Raw genomic sequence first — 22,080 nt, forward strand, 5'->3', positions numbered from 1 at the left:
GTTGGTGTTGGAAACTATGGGAATAGGGCCTAATATGATCTCATTAAGTTGCTGTACACTTCCCCGGTGGCCAGGGTTCGAGTCAACTCCCAGACATCCGGACTGTTCCCTCTCTTCAGAGGCACCCGACAGGGATGCCTGTTTTCCCCGATCCTGTTCGCCTTGGCAATAGAACCAATGGCCGACTACGTCAGGGAGCGACACGCGCGCAAAGGGATACGGTTGAAAGACTCCCCTGAGATTATTTCGCTCTACGCGGACAATGTTTTACTCTTCATAAGAGACCCAGCTGTTCATCTAGACCCAATCCTACACAATATCACCCGGATAGGCACGTTCTCCGGGTTTACTATAAACTATACTAAATCCAAGATCTTCCCCCTCACTAGCTCCACGTTACAACCCACCACTGAATACCCGCTCAGTTGGTCTCCGGATGGGATCAGGTACTTGGGAGTCCAGGTGTCCCTGACCAAAGATTCACTACTAGCAGACAGCTACCGGGCTGTAGCAGAACAAGCTGAGGCCAAAATTGTGCGCTGGCGCACCCTTCCACTATCACTGGCTGGAAGACTCTCTGGTAAAGATGATCTTGCTCCCCAAGTTGCTATACATATTCGGTAACGTCCCCGTCTGGCCGGGTAGGAGATACTTCACGAACCTGCACAAGCTGTTCGCTCAATTCTTATGGCACTCTGGCGCGATGCGTAAAAAGTGGTCGGACATGTCACTACCCTACGATAAAGGGGGCTTCACCGCCCCGGACTTGCTGCGATATTGGACTGCATCGCAGGCACAGTTCGCATCTTACTGGTACCCTGGGCCCCCTCCCCGCCCCCACGTCAAACTAGAGGCCCTGGCAGCGGCAGACACCAATGTAATGTCCTTGATTCTAAACCGGCAGTATGAACCAGACCCGCCCATTGACCCGGTCCAGACCACGGTGCAGGCCTGGGGCCAGATGTTCAAAACTTGCGACGAACTATACCCATACTACAAGTGTCTCCCCGCCTGGAACTTTCCCAGGTTGGAACCCACACATGACGCCGCCCTGGCACAACACTGGGAGGGCCTGGGACTCCGCGCCCTCACAGATTTCTACCCAGAGGGGCAGAATACAGCAGACGTGGAGACCAGGTCACTCGGGCGCGGCGTTCCGAAATGCATGGCCTGACTTCCCCAATGAACCCCAGGACTTCCCTGGGATTGCCTACATCGCCAACTCGGGTGGCGCCCGAGGGGCGTTTTCTTCATTATACAAACTCCTACTGACCACTGCCTCCCCCTGGCCATCCAGGGCCCGGGATGACTGGGCTTCCGAGCTGGAGCTCACTGATCAACAGTGGGAGAAGATGTGCTCTCATACCAACAGGGTGTCCCTGAACTTCCGCTACCGCACCATACAATATAAACTGCTCAACAGGCTGTATTACACTCCGCATAGAGTCTCAAGGTTTACACGCTCTGATCCTCGGCTCTGCCCTCGCTGCGGTGCGGTGGAGGCCGATCATTTACACATGTTTTGGGATTGCCCGGAACTGGCCACGTTCTGGAGTAAGATCATAGAGACACTGTCTGCAATTACTGATTCTGTTGATGATCCTGGCCCGATGGGGGTTCTGTTTGGGGTGTGACGGGCTGGGAGGGGGGGGGGGGGCTAAGGACATTGTGAAGTTCCTGAACTTGGGTTGTGTAGTAGCCAAGAAATGTGTCTTGCAGAGCTGGAAGAGCCCCACCCCCCCTTCATTCCAGAAATGGTTACATTTACTTACGTGGTCCCGAAATTGCAAAGAGGAGTTCCTGGGTATGCTCCCAGTCCGCTCTCGTCCCCAAAATATATGGTCTGCCTTCAGCAGCTACTTGAATAGCTTAAATGACATTTCCTCGGTGGACGAGTCCCCCCCAGCCCTCTCCATTAACGGTTTGAGAATTGTTTGCTCCATGATGTGGCGTCACCCAACTACTGTCCTACTGTTGATTATAAACCTTGTATTCATCTGTACATGTACCATATTTGTTTTTATTGCTCTGATGTTTGTGTGTGCTACATGCCTCTGTCAACAAAAATAAACATTTTTAAAAAAAGTCACTGCCACCAGCTTGTCCATTTAGCACACCCAGAGCAACCAAAAATACTGAGTGTTAGTCTAGGGCAAAACAAAAAGTGTACCCCAATCGTACTGCATTGTAAGATGCATTGTACAATTATTAAAGTTATCACAAGTGATAAGTTACTACAAGTAGTAACAAAGTAAATGAACCAACGTTTCCCAGTACTGTCAGCCTGAAGGACATGTCAGTTTTCCCATGACAGATGAGCATAAAGTCAGTGTAGTGAAGCTTAAGACTTCACTGCACTGTCAAAAGAAGAGGTCAGATACACAAATAAAAACAAAAGGTTTGGGGGTCCATAAAGGAAATGTGCAGTCAAGAGGAATCTTTCCTAACACTTACCACAAGGAGTGGGCTTCCATTTGGTATTTGAAGTAGGTAAGGTCTTTTGTGACCATTGCTGTAATTATTAAAAGATTTTGCTATGCGTTATGTTTAACTTGTACAAATTTGAGTTAGGCCTGAATGATTGTAAAACAATATGGTCATGTTACAAGTGGAATTATTACTTCCTCCTGAGACCACAATACCGGCCATATGGAATTATAGTTTTACAGAAATCACTTGATTAATAATTACATATTTTGACAACATCTAACAGGGTTCAACATTTTAACTACCCCTCTGCCCCGCCCCCCCCCCCAAAATCAGTAAATATGTTCCTGTTGTGCTTTCAGATACAGTGTTTTAGGGTATGCTACACACCTTTCTGAATGACATTTAACTGCTTGACCCGGAGGAAGACAGGAGCAAGAAATAGTCCAGTTGAAATGTCGAAACATGTCTATCATATACCTTTTGAAACATCAGATACTCTCATAATATCCAATTAAGCAAGTGATTTATGGAAACACTACAAATCCATAAACGGACAGCTATTGTGGTGTCAGAAGAAAGTAATCATTCTTCAACTTTCTATGCCAGTACACAACTCTACCCATTACTACCAGCATGGTGCTTTTGCTTCATGACCCATTTTAGCACTGCCACTCGCCATAAGAGGCTCTGACGCACGTGCACCTTAACTGGTAATCTGCAGCACTTCTGCCAACACGTTCTATAGGCTTCACTCTTAGGAGTGCTGAAATAACTGCCCCAGCCTTCTAGAACACATGATGGGTCGGTCTGAACCACTTCTGCTTTTCAGCTACTATGAAGGAGGTCTTGTTGACGCTTCATCTGTACTTCATGGGTCAGAACTCTTCCTTGTTCACTATGGCTTTAGGGGCAGTAGTGTTTCCATGCATACTCTTCCCCCACACAACTGGGTCCTTGGTCACCTCGTTGCTAATGATGCAATCACAGAAGATGGAAATGTTGCAGGAATCAAACTGGCGCCAGCTAACTACAAAAGTAGAGTACTTTATTCTCTTTAAGTCCAGTCATTACACAGGAAGACTCATCACTTGGTCATCCTTCAGCCATGTGAGCCCGGATCCAACTTATTCCTGGAACACTTGCATGTTCACTTTTCATGTCAAATACTACATTGAGCCACCTTTGCATTGGGGTTAACCAAAGAAAATATCAAGCATAGCCTAATAAGGTGCCAGTAGTCAAACCACAGATCATGAACTGACATGTTCTAGTACGGTCCGGTTTATAAAAGCCACAAAAATATATATTTTTTGCGACGATTATAGTGTGTTCAACTCAAGACCAGTACAGGTCAGGAAGACAGAGGTAGAGGCAATGTTTTTTTCAGAAACAATGCAGCAAAGGGTTTGGGCATCATCTCCGGCAGGTATATCTAGGGATTACAATTTTACCAAGACTTCAATAAACGTATATAAAATTTGTAGTTGTGATTCTATACATACATATCGTATGTGAAAAGTGCAAGACTGGCAGTAATTTAGCGAGGAAAAGTAAACCAACGCAAATATAAATGAAAGGTCTACATTGTCAGTTAACCGTTTGTTCTGGTCGCAATTTGAATGAAAAACAAGTACATTTTTTCCAAAAGCATCAATACCTAGATAAACATGTTGCACAATAGTTGTACATGTGGGGCATAAAATCAATCAGCTCACTTTACAAGTTACGTATATATAACTGCTTGTAAAATTAGCAGCTGTGCGCACTTGAATATAAGTGCACCACGTTAGCACACCTGTAACATTTGCAGATGCTGTACTTCACGACACAGGTAGTTCACTACTCTGGTCTGCCAGTAGGTAGGCCGCAGTAAATGTATCTGCACCAAAAACCTTTAAAATCTGTGCTGAACATGTGATAATGGTGATAATGATTTTCGAGACACTATGTGGACTGGTGAGTGGCAAACCTCCACCCCACTTAACTCAAATCTTGCCTTATTCAACTATAAATTGGATTGTGTTTAACCAGATACCGTGGTGATCTTTTGGTAATTACTAGGCCCTTCAGACACAGACGTTACTAAATTATATTTCATGGTATCTACTGTAAATTTCTAATCCTGAAGGGAAGTACACAAATAACCTTTAGACTAGAACTGTGAACAAGTGACCTAAATGTAACATGCTCTACACCACTGCCAAACACACGCCAAAAGCATCCAGTCTCAACTATGTTCAGCCTATGAATAACAATTATTCTTACTAACAAATAAAATAAAGTTCATATAAATTCGTCTAGCACTGATAGAGGGAAATCTCTGGGCACATTAGAAAATATATGCATATACAATGGACCAGTTAAAATACATTTCACTTACAACAGCAATTTTCATTTAAAAAGCAAGGCTTGCACATTTTTTCTACAACTATATTCAGCAAGGCCATGAGCAGACATATTGGCATACACAGATTTAAAGCAAAACCAGCAAGCTGCAGTTAGAGTTCTATGAAATCTCAGCACTAGCCCTCTGCATGGCAAGATGCTCATTAAAAGACAAAGATGCAGAATTACCTCGGGACGAACCTATCCTGGAAAGTGAAGAACGCCGGAAGGAAGGATAACCAAAGTAGCTAATATCTTCTGAAAACATAGCATCAGCATCAATAATGACACTGGGGTGAGCAGAATGAATGTCAGCGTCCAGCAGAGACATAAGATCCTCTATAAACACAAGGATCATAAGTGATCAACCAAAACATTAAAACATTGCCACAAGACAAAAAATACATAATATTTAAAGAGGCAGCTGAGAGACAGTTACAGCGTTTTCTTACAGAATAGCTATAGTGCCATTTATCCTTGCTGGATTTAAAAAGGGGTATTGATAATTCCACTTGTGAGTTTACTGCTCATCCTATTTTGAGAGGAACATATGTTAATGTTTTATATAATTTAAATGGTCTATCATGTACAAAATGTGTACAGCACGTGCTTTATTTTAAGTATCAAGTAGAATAAAGTGATTTTTGATTTTAGTAATTATTTCAAATGTATAGCTAATCATTCAAGGGTTAGATGAGCATCTAAAGTAGAGTTCAAGGATGTAAAGCAGATCTATAAATGTAGGTCAAATAGGTGGAAGGATACACAGACCTCCTGGTAAATACGATTCACTTGCTGTGTCGTCACCATCATCTCCGTCTTCATCATCACGGCTTAGCAAATTGTTTACTGCAAGATTTACATCAAGATTGGTTCTCTGAAGCTCTCGAATAATTACACTTCTGGACTTCCCTTGTAAAACAACCTGTGCCTGTACAATACAGAATAATGGCATTCTCAATATTGTTAACAGGGCATCATTGGTCAAGTAAATCATTTGTTTGCATTTTCTATTGAAACCAATTTTAATTACATAAAGTGTAACAAAATGTAGTTGTGATTCTATAGCATATTTTTAAACTGAAGCTTTATTCTCATTTTCTCCATCACCACAAATGAATAAACGTAGGGGGCGAGGAACATGCTGGAGTACAGTTAGGACAAGATTTACTATCAACACATTTGCACATCGGCATAAGCCTATAATCAACTGCCTCAATTAGTGATTGCCAGGTGCCTTCAACCACGTTAATTCAACAAACAAACGTTTTTGTAAAGTCAAGAGATGAGAGGTTCTGGATCTGAAATTCATTGAATAACCATAACTGAAAGTTGTAGTATACATCAAAGTTGTGCTTTACATAGGACATCTACATGGACATGTCTCTAGAATGACAGGAAGCAGCCTTTGCGCAAGAAACTAGTTATATTTTCTGTAGGGTTCTAAAATGCAAGAAGATACTAACCTGCCACTGAAAGACCTTGGTGCTTGTTGGTCAGGATGGTCTCCAAATCTGAAGAGCTTATTCTACTTTCAGGGTGCTAAATGTGTACTCGCCACTAGCACTGGCTAATAATAATGGACACTTGCGGAGTAAAAATAAAAGGCAGTGCTGTGTTGAGGTGGCAAGTGACTTTATGGCCGACTAGGAGCTTGCAACTTGACATTTTTAGCACTGCAATTTTGTCCCATCTAGAAAGAATTTTAAGGCACACCTGAAGTCTTGGGTGCACAGGGTTCTTTCTATACGAATCAGCTGAAGGATGTGGGGGGAAAAAAGTCAGGTAGAATTATTTCCTGAATGATATGGAAAGAGTGCTTTAGGCAGTAGAGCTGGATAAGTTGAAGGACCATAATGTCCATGTGAACTATTCTGCAAGGCCGCACCACATTAAGCAGAGTTCACTAGGATATCACTGAAGTGTCTAGGTGAAGTTGCCAGTAAGGCATAAAATAAGCAGTATTGCATCACAATTTGCAATGTAGAGAATCGATGTCAAAGCATTTTTATTTGTTCAGCAATGCTGCCAATTTAAGTACTGCTATACACAAGTAACATGGATCATGCTGCAATCGCCTTCACTTTTCAAGCTTTTACTAACCCCTTTCCTTTTGTCACAACAAGTTGAAAGCGGCTAGCAGAGCGTGAAGCAGGAATTCTCATCCACTCTTCTCAGTGTCAAGGACCTGTGCAGGAGTCTAAGCCAGGAAAACTTCAGTTTCCTTTTCAAATAATTGCAAACTAGCTGTAATCAGGATGACACCTTTAATTTAACCATATTCTGTTTTTAAAAGACTGGTACTTCTGCTGACTTTTTTAAAGTTCAATTCTCTTCCTAATGTAGGTTATTACATTATGTATATTTAACAGTATGGCGACTATAGAATCCTGCATTGTCTGCATGTTTTGCAGTAAGGTTTTATCTAGGTTCGTATTTCTTATTCTCATGTGCACTACATTATAATGATTTCTGTCCTAATATAGTACTCACACTGGATTCCTCTAGCTTTGAATTACTGCAATACGTTGTATTACCCTATTTAATGGTCAACAGTTTATCTTATGTGGGAAAGAAGATCCATGGCCGGTAAAAGGGGAAAGAAGATCTCCAAGCGCAGGAGGAACCTTGCCATCACAGGAGGAGTAACCGTGTCAGTCATCGCTTCCCCGGTCATAACAGCAGTCAGTGAGGGACTCAGGGTGCCCATCATGCTTGCATACGTATATGGGGTGGAGCCACTGTCCCTGTGCGTGGAGGTAACTGTGGCGTCAGTACAGCCAATGGCAAGGGAGTGAAGATAGAGTTTGATTAGGAAGATGGACCAATCACAGGTACATTTGAGATGCCTTTGCTCTGGGTTTGAATCCCTGATCAACCAGAGGCTGGCCAACCACTTCTTTCAAGTGGAATTTCAAGTGCATATAAAAAGCAAATATTTAATCACTATATGAAAATCTAAGCTTCAAGGAAGCCCCCTGGGGACTTAAACTGCACTGCCAGGGTTTGAAATTCAGATTGAATGAGCAGCAGTTAAATGCAGCTCCTGGTGTCGGGCATCATCCATGAGCCAGATGCTACCACTGGGGAACCACAAGTGAGTATTTTATTTATTTGAATTTATAGAGCGCACTAGCAGCCCAAAGGCATTGAGGCGCTAGTCCAGCAAAAAGTAATATTTAAAGAGCACAGCTACTAGTTACAGGAAAGCGTAGGGGGTGAGGACATCAGCAATAACAGATTTAACATTATTTACAGAAGTTACACGGTAAACAGTAGATGCGCAATGGGTGTTCTGGGTGGAGTGTGATAGTGGGTTCATGTGAAGAGAAAAGTCTTTATTGCTTTGTGGAAGGCTAGGTGTGACGTTATCCTTCTAAGGTGTGGTGGTAGTGCGTTGCAATGTGCAGCCGCAATGAATGGAAAGCTAGCACCTCCAGCACATGTCCCAAGGACCTTGGGTATAGTGATGCGGTTTGTGTATGGGGTTCTGGTGGGTTTTGTGGAGTGTAGTCTGGAAATTCTTTGAGATAGGCATCGTGAGGCTGAGTCATGCAGGCATTTGTGGTTGATGACAAGGTTTTTGAAGATTACCCTTTCTTTTATGGGGAGCCAATGGGCTAGTTGTCTGGCAGATGTTGTCGTCTCGCCTGGGAATGCCAATGGCCGCTCTGTGTGAGTTTTGAACAACCTATCAATGTTTTAGTAGAGGTGCAAGCTAGGAGGGTGTTGCAGTAATCCAAGCAGGATCCAATTATGGCTCTGGGCATGGTTAGGCAGTTTTCTTTCTAAAGGAAAGGTCCGACAGTAGTGAGTAATGTAATTTGGCGTGGTAGGCTGCTACAGAGATAATTGCTTTGGCCTGTCTTGACATGGTGAGGTTGGAGTCCAGGTACACCCCCAGTGTTTTGACAGCTTGGGATACAGATTTGAATGTTGTCGATCGTGAATTAGCTGTATTTGTTGTCAGGTTTCTTTGGGGTTTCTGGGGATCCAATTACGAGGAGTTCAGTTTTGTCCCCATTTAGGCAAAGCTAGTTTTCAGCCATCCATGATTGGATGTTGGCGTAAGATGAGTTGATGGTTTTGGTGTCCGCTTCATAGTCACCTTAGTGGGATGAGAACCTGCATATCATCCGCGTAGTTCGTGTAGGTGATGCCTAGGGTGTCTAGGATGAGAAAAAGTGGCCTAGTGAATGTTATAAAGGGTGAGGGAGATGCAGGATCCCTGTAGGACACCACATTTTAAGATTTTAGATTTTAAGACTGCCAGGCCCAGGGTAAGGCCGCGTGACCCCTGCGCCCCAGGCCTCCATTTACAAAAAAAAGAAAAAAAAAAGGCAAACACCCTCGAGTGATTCGCACGACCCTGCCTCTTCCTGGTTCCCTGCTCCCTCCTCCCTCCATCCCGCCCACCAGCACGTTGATTGGGCACTGGGGCCTTCTCATAGAAACAGTGGGGAGCTAATCACCCTGCAGCAGAGCCCCAGACCGTCAGCTCCAAGCCCAGTTAAGGCCACCCACCTCACCTGATTGGCTAGATCATTGGCCATAAGTGACCCTTATCGTCGCAGCCCCTGCGGCTGAGGGCCCTAGGCAAAGGGCAGCTCCTACACAGGCGGCTCCAGATCGTGTCTGCAGGGGAAGGCAGTGAAGCCAGCCATCAACCGACAGCAACTAAAAAAGTAAGTGTGGCATGAGTGGGGAGTAAAGCAATCACACTAATCCAGAAAGCCTTGCCACTCTACATTACCTTCCAAAACAGACTGCCAGGCACAACACTCTTAGATAGAATTGTAACCATCAGCCTTCATCTATCCTAGACAGAACTGTAATTCTGCCTTGCGTCATATCTTGACATATTTGTGCATACTTACATAGAATTTGAGGGTTAGTAAGTACCACATTAGATGGAATTATGAATGCTAGCATGTCCCACACTTAGATGGAATTATGAACGTTAGCCTGAGTCGCATCTAGATAGGATTATGAATGTCAGCAAGTGCCACACTTGGATGGAATTATGAATAATAGCAAGTGCAGCACTTGGATAGAATTGTAAATGTTACTTACCTATGTCTTAAATCATTAATCAACCCAAACTCTCACCCCCATATCGCTATGCTTACTCTCTACACCACCACTCATTTAGAGTACAGCTATACCCCTCGATCAAATTCGGCCTAGCTGCTCACATACGAACATTACCCCATAAAGACCGCAACATTCTGATAAAGCGCAGCTATATCCCACGACAAACCGTCCTAGCTGCACACAAGCGTCCTACAGGCCTAACGCAGCCAAAACCCAGTCTTGATGTCCACCCACCAGACTGCACACATTCCACTGATATCAATAACACCACACCTAAATGCTAGGATTCAGCTACAGTTAGGCAATTACACCAGCTGCACACATAACTGGTGCACCCAAGCACCCTACGACATCTTATTCTCTCAACTGACCTGGACTACGGTCCCAGAGGGCGTTCAACCTACCAGAGCTTTGAAGTCATACCAATGATATATAGAACGCTATATAAATTAAAAATAACCTTGGAAGGCTAAAAGACCGCCCCCTCTGCCACGGGTTTTGAACTTGCACAGTGCGGTTTGTGTTGAGCACTTAACTAAAGCGCTATCCACTCAGGCTTGAACTCGGTATTTTGGGTTAGAATTCCCATCATTCCTCACCCTGGTCTAGGCTGGTTTCGTACTGATGGGAGCTGTATTAAAACATATCTGCAAATTCAAGTGCCCCTGATGTAGTTGACTGAGCATTATACAAAAAGGACACTAAAAATGTCGATTGAATCCACAAACTAATATGTTTGATGCAAGAGACAATTACGAGAACAGATTGTCATACAGATGCCTGCAAGTGATACTCAACCCACTAGCTGATCTCTAACTCCTGGACAATCTATCTCATCGATCTGTCACTTTCAACCATCTAACTTGAAAAGAGGCAGATGGATGCAAAGTACTATTTTCCACCTAATCTGCCAAGTTATTGGTTACTACTGCACTGTTCACCCTACATTGTTTCTAGCTTTGTCTTTGCGCTTGTGATAGGAAGGGCGAGAGCACATTAAACGGCAGACCGAGTGTGTGATCCACACAGGTGAGAACACATGGGAAATACGTGCAAGATGTCAACCTTGTTAAATAGTGCAAATGTTTTAGAGTGCTTTTCAGGCCTACCAATGTGGTAGGGGTGCCACAGGGAGCGAGCAGCTCTCCCTGCTTATAGAACATCTTCATGGCCCCCTTTGCCCTTTTGGAGCAGGAGGGGGTCATGTTCTCCAATTACACAGATGACACCCAATGTGTCAACCCTATGACTGGTACTCTCTCAAAAGATGAAGCGGAACTTAAGAGTTTACTCTTTGATAGAGAACTGGATGGTTCGTAACAACCTCGCTTTAAATAGAGGAAAAACCGAGCTAATGATCGTGGGTAGCCCATTGATGTTGGCAAAACTGGGCCCCTCCTATGGCTGTTTTTCACTTGAGGGAGTTAAATTAACCCCACTGGTTAAAGTTAAAATCCTAGGAGTGGTCCTTGATCAACTGCTGAACATGAAGGCCCATGTGGGCAGTCTCGTCTCGGCAGCAGTGTACTATGTCAAGCTGTTGGCACATTGTAGACCTTTCATATCGAAGGAGAACGCTGAAACTATAGCCAGAGCGATTATTGGCGCAAAGCTATATTATTGTAGCATTGTTCTGGTTGGTCTTTGTAAAGCAGATGTCAATAGGCTCCAAGTCGTCCAGAATGGTGCGGTCCGAGTGTTCGTTGGACTATCTCGCCGGGACCATGTCTCGGCGGCCAGACACTCCCTGCATTGGCTTCCCGTGGAAGTGAGTGTTTCCGACTCTTGGTTATTACCATCAAATGCAGATTGGGCCTTATGCCTTTATATTTACAATACCTTATTCTCAATAGGGTTAACAGCAGAACCCTTGGGTCAAACAATCAGAACTATCTTGTCTCTCTGAGATGCAGAACTAAGAAGGTAGAACAAAAAGCTTTTTTTCTCCGCAGCCCTCAAGCCTGGAATTTGCTCCCTCTGGAGCTGCGTGGCCTGGTTTCTCTGAATTTTTCTTTTTAAACTGAAAACTTGGTTCTCTTAAAACCGTGAAGCAGCTTGACCTCTGATCCTAGACTAGTATTGGTTCTAAGCACCCGCACATTGTACTTCTGTCTTTTTGTGTTTTGTCCACGCCCTAACGCATAGGGGTCCATGGTTGCACTATATAAATAAAGTAAAGTCACCAATTTATTGGATGAGCAATGGCTTTTCACACCATCGTACCAAAATATCTCTGGGTAGTGTCGGCTGAGCAGTAAGGCCGATTTACTAGATTAGGGGTTTTGTACACAAGTACAATTAACAAAACTAAGATACAGCCAAGTAATAGAGGTCCACACAAACACAAAAATACTCACATGCCGGAACGACATGTGAATACTACAGATTACACAAACATGTATACACGGCCCAACGTGTGACTACCCAACACATTTTGCCACGATACAGCTCTAATCAAAGAAAAGAAATAGAACAAACTAAGAAGAAAATTAGAGAAAAAGTGGTTAAACATAACATCTTATTTAACCAGTAACTGTCAGTGCCCCCACTTAGTTAATCCCACATGCAAGTGTTCAGGAAGTCTCAAAAGTCCCAGTGCACAACACTTGACAAACGGGTACGTCGTTTTAATGGTAAAAGCACACTTAAAGTAAAATGTGTTTGTAAAGGTTGCACAGCCCCAATTCCTTCTCAGAGGGGTACCCAGGCAGGAAACAGGCCAGAAATCTACAAAAAAAGGTAAAGGTAGTGTACTTTACACGCATGCAATCCTGTGTGGTGAGGGGGCAACATGTGTAGAACATATGCTCCAGCCCTAAACTCAGATTCTGGAAGTAACTCCAGAGTCCAAATCGATGGGCCACACACCCATGCCATTTATCCAGCTGAAGGGGTTACAAGTGCATCAGTGGAAATAGGAGTCCGGTGTGGGTGAAGGTTCAGCTCTCCAAAGCAGATGTGGTTTCAGAAGACTGCCAGCTGCACAGGACAACCGACCTTGAGCAAGTCCACTGCCTCTCCCACAACGAAGTAGCAGCCCTAGGACACAGCGGGCAAGGTGGCGAAGAAAGCCCAGTCAGTGGTCAGCAGATTCAGGACTTTGCGGCAGAACACAAGCCCCTTTCACAGGTGGGGGGATGGTGGGGGTAGCTGCTCCAGGTGAAAAAGATTCCTGGCCCGCAAACCAAAGATCACTGCCCAGCACAGCAATAGGAAGGACCTGTACCCTTCAACCTGATAGTGGCTCTCCAATTATAAACAGCCAGCAAACCCACAATTGCCCCCAGCAACATCCCCTGTGAGAAGAACAAAATACTTACCCCCTCTGCAGTGTTCTTTCAGAGTCCTCATCCATGATATCCCTATCCCAGCGCTGCAGTTATCCGCAAACCTTTACGCCACCATGGGGCTCTGTCCGATGCCTCTACATACCCCACGCCTGATGAGACCTCAGGGCTAGTATTTGCAACCTTTTTCCCTAACTGAAACTGAGGGACCAATGGTGTACTAGCTGCCTGCAAAGAGCGGCAGGTATGGAGATCAGGAATCCGTGGGAGGAACATTTTTCAGAACATTACAGAGAGGCAAATCATTTGTTCTTCTAATGGATACTTTCCTCCAACGGATTCCGCATCTAGGACAGACTCCCAAAACCATGAGTAAACCAGACGGAGGGAGGAAGAAAGACCACCATCTAAACCAGAAAACTCTAGAGGACCACCCTATCAAAAGGGGCATCCTGGCTCTCAGGGAAATCAAAGCAGTAATGCTTTGCAAACGTGTGCAAGGACACCCATGTTGCCACCTGGCAAAAATCCAGGCCTGGGCTCCCTCTGCAGGGCAAAGGTGGCAGCCACTCCCCTGGAAGAATGAGCTCTATGACCCCAAGACTCATCCTTACCAGCCAGATCGTGGCATTCCGAGATGCAGAGAATGATCCACCTGGACAGGGTTTGGTTGGTCACAGCCCTGACAGCATGAGCACCAGCGTAACACACGAAAAGCTGGCCATTTCTTCTACCCCCTGTAGTAAAAAAAAGACTGGGTCCAGCCGATGGAATCGTTCCTCCGCCATGGAAAGGTGCAGTGGAAGGAATAAAATACAGGACAGGAAGCTGGACCTTCTGAGAAATGGATATCCAAGACCACCTTTGGCAAAAAAAGGAGGGCCTCCCTCAACTTCAACTCTATGGAGAAAACCACATAGGGAGGTAAAACCTACAATGCCTAGACCTCACTCGCCTGTCTTGTGGAAGTGATCGCAACTAGGAAAATCGCCTTGTGGGTGAGCAATCGAATAGAACAAGAATGAAGGGGCTAAAACAGAGCAGCCTATCCTATCAATAGTCTACATTACATTTGTGCGTACAATATGGGAATGGGAGGTAGAAGGGACGGCGAAAAGAATTCAAACACACATGAAGAGCATGAAAAAGTTGATATTAATGTAGGGCTACAAATTCTATGTCAAGAGCGGGTGCTCACATTATGCTTCTCTTTCATTTATTAATTTTAAAGAGAAAAGCTCAGCAGCAAGTATTTTACCACCTGATAGTGTTGAAATAAATATTAACAAGGGTGCAAAAAATATGTAATAAACAGGCATTAAACATGTGAGGAAAGAAACCTCTAGTCGAAGATAAACAGTCACTTCAAGAATAAAAACTTCATTTCCCAGGACGCTTTGGCTCAAGTCTATAACAGGTCACAGTACCTGTGACAACAGTCCTCCAATAAGCATCCAACTGTCCCTCCAAATAGGAACCAACTGTGTGCAACTTCCTCTTTCTTTGCTGCTCACAGCAAGAGAAGAGTACAGTTTTCACTCTATTCCCTGTATTTTGTGATTAGGTTAATAAGTATGTTTTATGCTCATATTATTACTATTATTGCTTTTAATCAGTCATGAGTGCTGTCGGGTACTCTACCGCAACCTTGTGGTCATTTTCTTTCCTTACAGAGAATTACAACGTTGTTGCGTTTCCCAGGTCTTATTTCTTTGTCTTTTATTTTGTTTCCCGATGCCAGCAGTTCTTCAGCGAACGCCCGGGAGCGTTCAGCATAACCGGAGCCTCGCTATTACGCGAATAGGCCCACGTTTTATTATCCTCCTTCGATCGAGTGATCATTTTGTTCTTTTGCCCATGCGGGCCTCCTCTCACACCAGCAACATTCTGTGTGGGAAGTGGAGGCCACGCAGAGCATTTCCAGGCCGTGCCCCCCCCCGCGGCCACCAGAGGGAGCCTTGCTCACTTCTGGTCCTTTCCTCTTTTCTGGCGCTCGCGCTATGTGTTCCCATTGATGTGTTTTCAAGGGATTCTAGGAGCGCCGGAGAGAACGTTCCATAGCCTTCAGTATACAATTTTCTTCGTTAAAAACCCCCCTCAATTTTCCTACTGACAACAGTGGGATTGAGAGAAGGAGGTCTGATGCCCACTGTTTCTTAAAATAAAAAATAAGGTGTACAGAAAAAATCATGGCAGCTCAATACAGCACTAACACTGATCAGGAGTGGTCAGAGGATGAGGAGGGAGCCTATGAAATAAAAGAGGCGGCTATGGCAGACAGCATTAAAAGGGTGCTGGTATCCTCCATGGACTCCATCAGGAAAGCTGCCTCAGAAATGCTCTTGCCCATCCAACACCGCTTGGCTACCACAGAAGAGCACCTACAGACAGCACTCCCGCTGGGGAGAAAGATCACAGAAAAGAAAACACCTTTCTGATGGGGGCAGTACCGTGACTGGCAAGAGCAAGGACTCTGAGCCCTCGCCCCCGAAGCAACCAAGCCTACACTGCCATTACAGACGCCTTCTTCAGGCTTAAAACAGCCTTCTTGACTAGGAAGGAGACTACTTCCAACAACAGATAGAGCCTCTCACCCCGAGGAAGACAATAGGAGTGCTAGACCCTCGACTCCGGAGAAGTACCAGCAGGGCACAGATGACGAGCATGAACAGGGGGGTACAATGATGATCAGACCCCTCCCCATCTCCTCGGAAGAGGACGATCAAACTATAGGGTCAAGACCCTCTACCTCAGGAAATGCAGCAGCCCCCATTCCCAAGAAGACATCCAGGGAACATTCTGTCATCGAGGGAATGTTTACAACGGAGGATTTGATTCACATGTTAGGCAACGTTTGTATGCAGTACCCTAGGGGACCACTACACAACTAGGACTACAGGTGTAAGCAAAACCAACCTTTGGTATAAGTCTGTACCACACAGTTTTTGGTAGCGAGCTGAGAAGCCAGGCTTATCTCAAGAGGGAATGTGAGCTTGTAAGGGTGTTACACAGATAGACACTTAAACTCGAGGTTTCTTGGTAAAACACTTAATTCATTACAGTCAGTTAGAAAACATGAAATCAAGAGCACACGGAAATATGACATGCATTTCTTACCGTAATAGCACTTCTGATAATTTTATCTGCATTTTTTCTGCCATGAGGGAGCCCAAGGCTATATTGAGTGAGTACATTAAGAGAGAAGTAGTAAGAGGTCTATGTTCCTTCCACCCCGAGCGGGGAGGTAGGGAGGCACATGTGAATCTAAGCAGATACAATCATCAGAAATGCTATTACGGTGAGTAATGCATGTCTTGCGATGCTTGTTAATCTGCTTACAATCACATGCTGTGCATAGACTAGCAAGCAGTACCCAGAGGTGGGTTGTGAGAAGGAACAGTAGAGAAAAGATGTCATAATACTGCTTGTCCCATCTGAGAATCCGACCTAGAATAAGTGACTAGGCAATAGTGTTTTGTAAAGGTGTGTACTGAACGCCAGGTTGCCGCTTTGCAGATGGACTCAAGGGGAACATTTACAATGAATGCTATGGATGCCCCAGTGCCCAGAGTAGAATGTGCTCTAGGCTTAAAGGGCAGTTCTCTCTTAGCAAGAGTAACAGTGTGATCCATTTGACAATCCACCTTGAGATAGCTGATTTAGAGACAGGACCACCTTCTCCATCAGCTGCCACTGAAACGAAAAATTGGTTCGTTTTCCTCAGTGGTTTAGATCTTTCCAGGTAGAACATGACTGCCCTGCGCACATCTAATGTGTGTGTGTGTGGGCTTCTTTCTGCCATGTTAGTAGGATACTGGAAAAAGGTAGGTAGTTCAATCGATTGGTTCACATGGAACTTCCAGATGAATTTAGGCGCAAATATGGGGTGAGTGCGCAGAACTACCTTATCCCTGTGTACTGTAACAAAGGGGTTTAGTAAAGAAAGTGCCTGTAGTTTGCTAACCCTTCTAATAGAAGAGATAGCCACTAGGAAGGCCGTCTTATAAGTCAGGTCTTTTAGACTTGCTTTATGCATTGGCTCAAAGGGAGCTCCCATAGCCTGGTCAAAAACACATTTAAGTCCCACCCAGGAGGTGGGTGAGAAATGGGAGGATAAATCCTCTTAAACCCTTCCATAAAGGCCTTAATCACCGGTATCTTCCACCATGACACCTTTTGTTGTGATGTGGTTTAGGCTGAGAGAGTAGCCAGATCAACCTTTAGGGAATTGAAGACCAACCCAGTGTCTAACAGATCAGCACAATGTGTGTGGGTGAGCAATCAATGGGATCGACACCCTTGGAATTACACCAGATGACAAAACGTTTCCATTTGCTGGCATAGTAATAACGTGTTAGGTTTTCTAGCTTCCCTGAGTATGTCCATGCACCTGAGGGAGCTGTAGGTGTCCAAACTATGACGTCAGGAGCCAGGCTGCTAAGTTCAGAGTTTGTGGGCATGGGTGTAGGGTCTCTCCCATCCCTGTCCTGAGACATGTTGTATGGGCAGGGTAGTTTTACTGGTGGAGGGGAACATTGCCACCAGATGAGCGAACCAGGGTTGGGGGCCGACATGGGGACTACCAGTATCATGGTAACTGGTTCCTGGTGCATCTTGTCCACTATCTTGTTGAGAAGGGGAGTCGGGGGAGGGGGGGTGGAGGGGTGGAGCGTAGACAAATTTCCCTGACCATGTTATCCAGAGACCATTCCCGTTGGAGCGGTTCTGGGGGTACCTGGAGGCGTAGTCTTGGCATTGGGAGTTCTCCTGAGTTGATCTCTGGGAAGCCCCATTCTGCGAAGACGTTGGACACGATTTCTTCGTGCAGACGCCATTCGTATTCTTCGGGCAGAGGAAAATCTCTGCTGAGCACGTCTGCAAGAAGATCGAGTTATCCTAGAACATGTTGGGACAACAGAAACATCTTGTGTTTGAGAGCCCATATCCAAATGTTTTGGGACAGCTTGGATAGCCCTGGAGAGAGAGTTCCCCCTGTTTGTTCAGGTAATACATGGCTGTAGTGCTGCACGGTCAGCACGGTCTTCCCTTGTAGTTGCATCTGAAAGGCCTTTAATGCCTTGAACACCGCTAATAGCTCCAGTAAATTTATATGGTTGGATGCTACTTGAGGGGCCCACACTCCATGTGCTGTCTGCTGAAGCAGGTGAGCCCCGCACCCCGTGAGAGATGCGTCTGTCGTGAAGGTGGCTTCCACTGCAGGGGTGGTGAAGGTTTTCCCCTTCAAGAGGTTTTCTCTTGACCACCACTGTAGAGAGAACGAGGGCTGGCAAGACAACTACCAGATCTTCCCATTGTCCGCTGGCCTGACACCACTGGCTGTTGAGCCACTCTTGCATGGGACGCATGCGCAGCCGTGCGTGGAGAACCAATTATATGCACAACGCCATCATTCCTAGCGAACGCATGGCTTTGTGCACTGTCACCTCCCGACTGACTACATATTGAGGGATTTGAAAAAGCATGTTCTGAACCCTCTCATTGGAGGGGAAGATGAGGCGTCTTTCGTCCGGATTAGAGCTCCCAGAAATGGTTTTATTTGGCTGGGGACTAGACTGGATTTCTTCTCGTTGATAGAAAACCCCAGACTGAACAGAAGGTCTAGAGTCTTTTGGGTGTTCAAAAAAACATGTGTCGTACGAGTCCCCTGTTATGAGCCAGTCCAGGAAAGGGTAAACCAGGACGGATAACCTGTGCAGGTGTGCTGCAGCTACTGCCAGGATCTTCGTAAACACCCTTGGCACCGAGGAGATGCCAAAGGGGAGTAACTTGAATTGTTAATGCCTGTCCTCTATCATGAACCTTTGATATTTCCTGTGCACTGGCAACATTGAAATATGAAAGTATGCATCTTTCATGTCCAATGTTGCCATGTAGTCCACTGTTTCAATAGTGGGGATCACCTCCTGTAGCGTTACCATGCAAAACTTTTGAGGTCTATGAACTTGTTCGCTGGGCACAGGTTTAGAACAGGGCGCATGGTGAGGTCCTTTTTGGGTACAAATAAGTACACTGAATAAATACCCTTGTTTACCTGAAGAATAGGGACGGCTTCTATGGCATCCTTTCCCAGCAGCGCTTCCACCTCTTGATTCAGGATCTCCAGATGGTCCGGTGAAAGGCACCGTGAGCGCGGTGGTCTGAATTGTGGAGGTCGGGTGAATTCCACACAGTACCCGTGGGCAACAGTCTTTATGACCCACTGGTCTGAAATGCAGCGAGGAAAGAGGTTGAGCGCCCCCCGACCAGTGTGACATGGGTGGGGACCTGGATCTGATGGTCATTTCTGACCGGAGGCTGCCGCTCCTCTAGGATTGGGGCCTCTACCTCTGGCTTTGCCGCGTCGCTGCCCTCTTGCGGGGGGGGGGGGGAGGGGGGGTTTTTGAGTGATTTGTTGCAGAGACTTAAGAGTCTCATGCTCCTTTTTGGCGGTTTCTAGGGCCTCATTGACCGTCTTTCCGAAAAGGTTAGCTTTTTCAATTGGTTTATTGATGAGCAAGGCTTGGGTTTCAGGTTTAAACCCTGAGGTACGCAGCCAAGCGTGCCTTTTGAGTAAGGTTCCTTGGGCCAGAGACCTGCCTGCTGTTTCAGCCGTGTCCAGAGTGTTCTTTATCACATTCTGGTTCACTTGCCTGCCTTCGTCCACAATATTGAGAAGCTTGGACCTGAAGGGCTCTGGGACCTCTTGGAGACCTTCTTGTACTAGGTTCCATTGAGCGTCAGCATAACTCGCCAGTAGCATAGTGTTATTCGCTATCCGCGTAGTATATGCGGCAGCCGAGGTAACCCGTTTACATAGGGCATAAAGCCTCTTGGATTCTCTATCTGGAGGTGCCTCCGCTGTAGCAAGGGGTACTCCTGCCAGTTTACGGGTGGTAGTCACTACCAGAGAATCTGGGGTGGCGTGCCCTTTAATGTATTGAGGGTCCGAACGAGCTGGCCGAAACAACTTTTCAACTCTCTAATTCACTGCCCGGGTTTGAGCTGGTGACACTAGGGAAGGAGCCAATCTTCTTTTAATAGAATTAAGGAGGGGAATGTCCTGGCTAGGAGGAGGTTTTCTCCTTAAGGATATGCTCTACAAAGTCCTGCTCAGGCACTGCCTCTTGCATAGAGATTTGAAAATGCTCAGCTGCCTTCTTTAACATGGTATTGAATGCCATCTGGTCGTCTACAGGCGAGGCCTGGCGAGCCGGGGTGGCCTGGGAGGAATCCAGGCACAATACATTAGTGTCCTGATCTTGATGTGGAAGCGTCCATGGGTCCGTCACCACTTGCTGGGTTTCTTCCCAATTGTCCGTGGCATCCGCCTGGTCCTCCTCGTAATTCAGTAGGAAGGTTCTTCATCCTCACTGTAGATGTCCCCATAGTCATCCATCTGGACGAGGTCTTCATGATGGATGGGACAGAAGGCTGATCTTCATGGAAATGTGAAGCAGATTGAAAGGTAGGCTCACCCCGAGATCTTTTCAGGGAAGGATGGTCAGAAAAGTTGATAATTCTTTCAAGACGGTCTATACACCCCTCGAATTTCTCTCTAGTCCATTTAGAGGACTCAGAAGGGCGTATGGGTGGAAAAGCGTCATCTTCCGTCCTTTGGTGTCGAACATTTTCTGTCAGGGTGTTAGAAAGAGGCTCTTGACTGTCCGTTATCTTGAGAATCAGGGCACCCCGACGTATCTAAACATTTGTCCGCGGCCTGCCCCATGATTTTCGGCAGACCGGGAATAAGTCCAACCGCTGAAGTAATTCGCCCGATGCTCTGTTCAATTACCGTCAAATCGGCGTGAGTTAGTGGGCCCGAAGGTTTATCGGTAGACTTACCGCCTTCCGCAGTGTTGAGGGCCTAGCAGTTGGTTTTTCACCTTGAGGCCTAGTTGTGATTTTCGGGCCTACCGTGGCCTTTGGAATCGTCGGATTTCTGCGCTTCGACATGTAAACCCGATTTAGGGATAGCGCCCTTGTTGGTCTTGGAATGCCCAGCCTCAAGACGCTGTTACCAATGCAGGTGAAGGCTTTGGATCTGTATGATCCAAGGAATCCGCTGAAATTTTCGACTGCCCTGTTGGCGCTTTGACCTTTTTTTCCGACGTATCCGTCAAAATAGGTGTAGGGGTTATGTGCTTAATGTAATGCGCTTGTACGCCACGGTCGTCCGTGTTGTCCCTGAAGCGAGACCAGAGTCAGAACTTAAAGGGTTGGGGATGGGCGCGTCGGACCTAGAAGTGTCCGCCTCGAGGTCCATCACACCCGCGACATACCGTATGCGGCCCACCGCTTCACACAGCGCTCCTTAAGGGTCTTAGGCCAAAGTTTGCAAGCCGCACACTGCTTTTCGTTGTGTTCTAAGGGGAGACAGGAGTTGCAGGTCCTGTGTTCGCCCTTCCAAGGGTATCTAGTCCTACACTTAAGACAGAACCTAAAAAGGAGTCCTTTCCATAGCCAATGGGGAAGATGACCAGACCTATAGGGTAAAGAGGGGGAAGAGGAAAGACATACCGGAAATATGGCCACCCGACCCCACTCTCCCTACTGTACAGGCCAGCCAGAAGGCCCAGCCACATGGATGCTTCAGCCGCCGGATCGCAGGCACCGAACACCACCACCGTAGACAAGTCCCGCGTAGTCTTTGTCAAAGTTGTTCTTGGCGTCGAAATGACTTAAGGGGGAAAGAACGACAAGTCAGTTAGGATATTAAACAATGTCTCTTAAGAGCTCCGCTATATGGCGACCAGTTATCTGGGCGGAAAAAAACAATCTGAGGAACCTCGGCGTGTGAGGGATTTTGGGTACACTACACGTCACAATAGGGATAGTGTTACAGACACGCCTATGCCGGCGTCCCCTTTCGGTCCCAGAAAGACGA

The 22,080-nt window shown here is 45.9% G+C and overlaps 1 protein-coding gene across 9 annotated transcripts in view; it reads right to left on the minus strand.

Moving 5' to 3' along the window:
* UBR5 (ubiquitin protein ligase E3 component n-recognin 5) overlaps positions 1-22,080 on the minus strand; it is a 2,447,509-nt gene that overhangs the window by 2,176,301 nt on the left and 249,128 nt on the right. For all 9 annotated transcript variants that reach the window (XM_069621460.1, XM_069621458.1, XM_069621459.1 and 6 more), the window contains 2 exons: positions 5,587-5,746; positions 5,005-5,154 (listed from right to left, as the gene is read on the minus strand). In XM_069621460.1, coding sequence (XP_069477561.1) covers positions 5,005-5,154; positions 5,587-5,746 — 310 coding nt within the window. The remainder of the gene's footprint in view (positions 1-5,004; positions 5,155-5,586; positions 5,747-22,080) is intronic.

Source organism: Ambystoma mexicanum, chromosome 5q (genome assembly GCF_040938575.1).
Source record: "Ambystoma mexicanum isolate Mex_15411 chromosome 5q, UKY_AmexF1_1, whole genome shotgun sequence".
In the NCBI taxonomy this organism is placed as follows: domain Eukaryota; kingdom Metazoa; phylum Chordata; class Amphibia; order Caudata; family Ambystomatidae; genus Ambystoma; species Ambystoma mexicanum.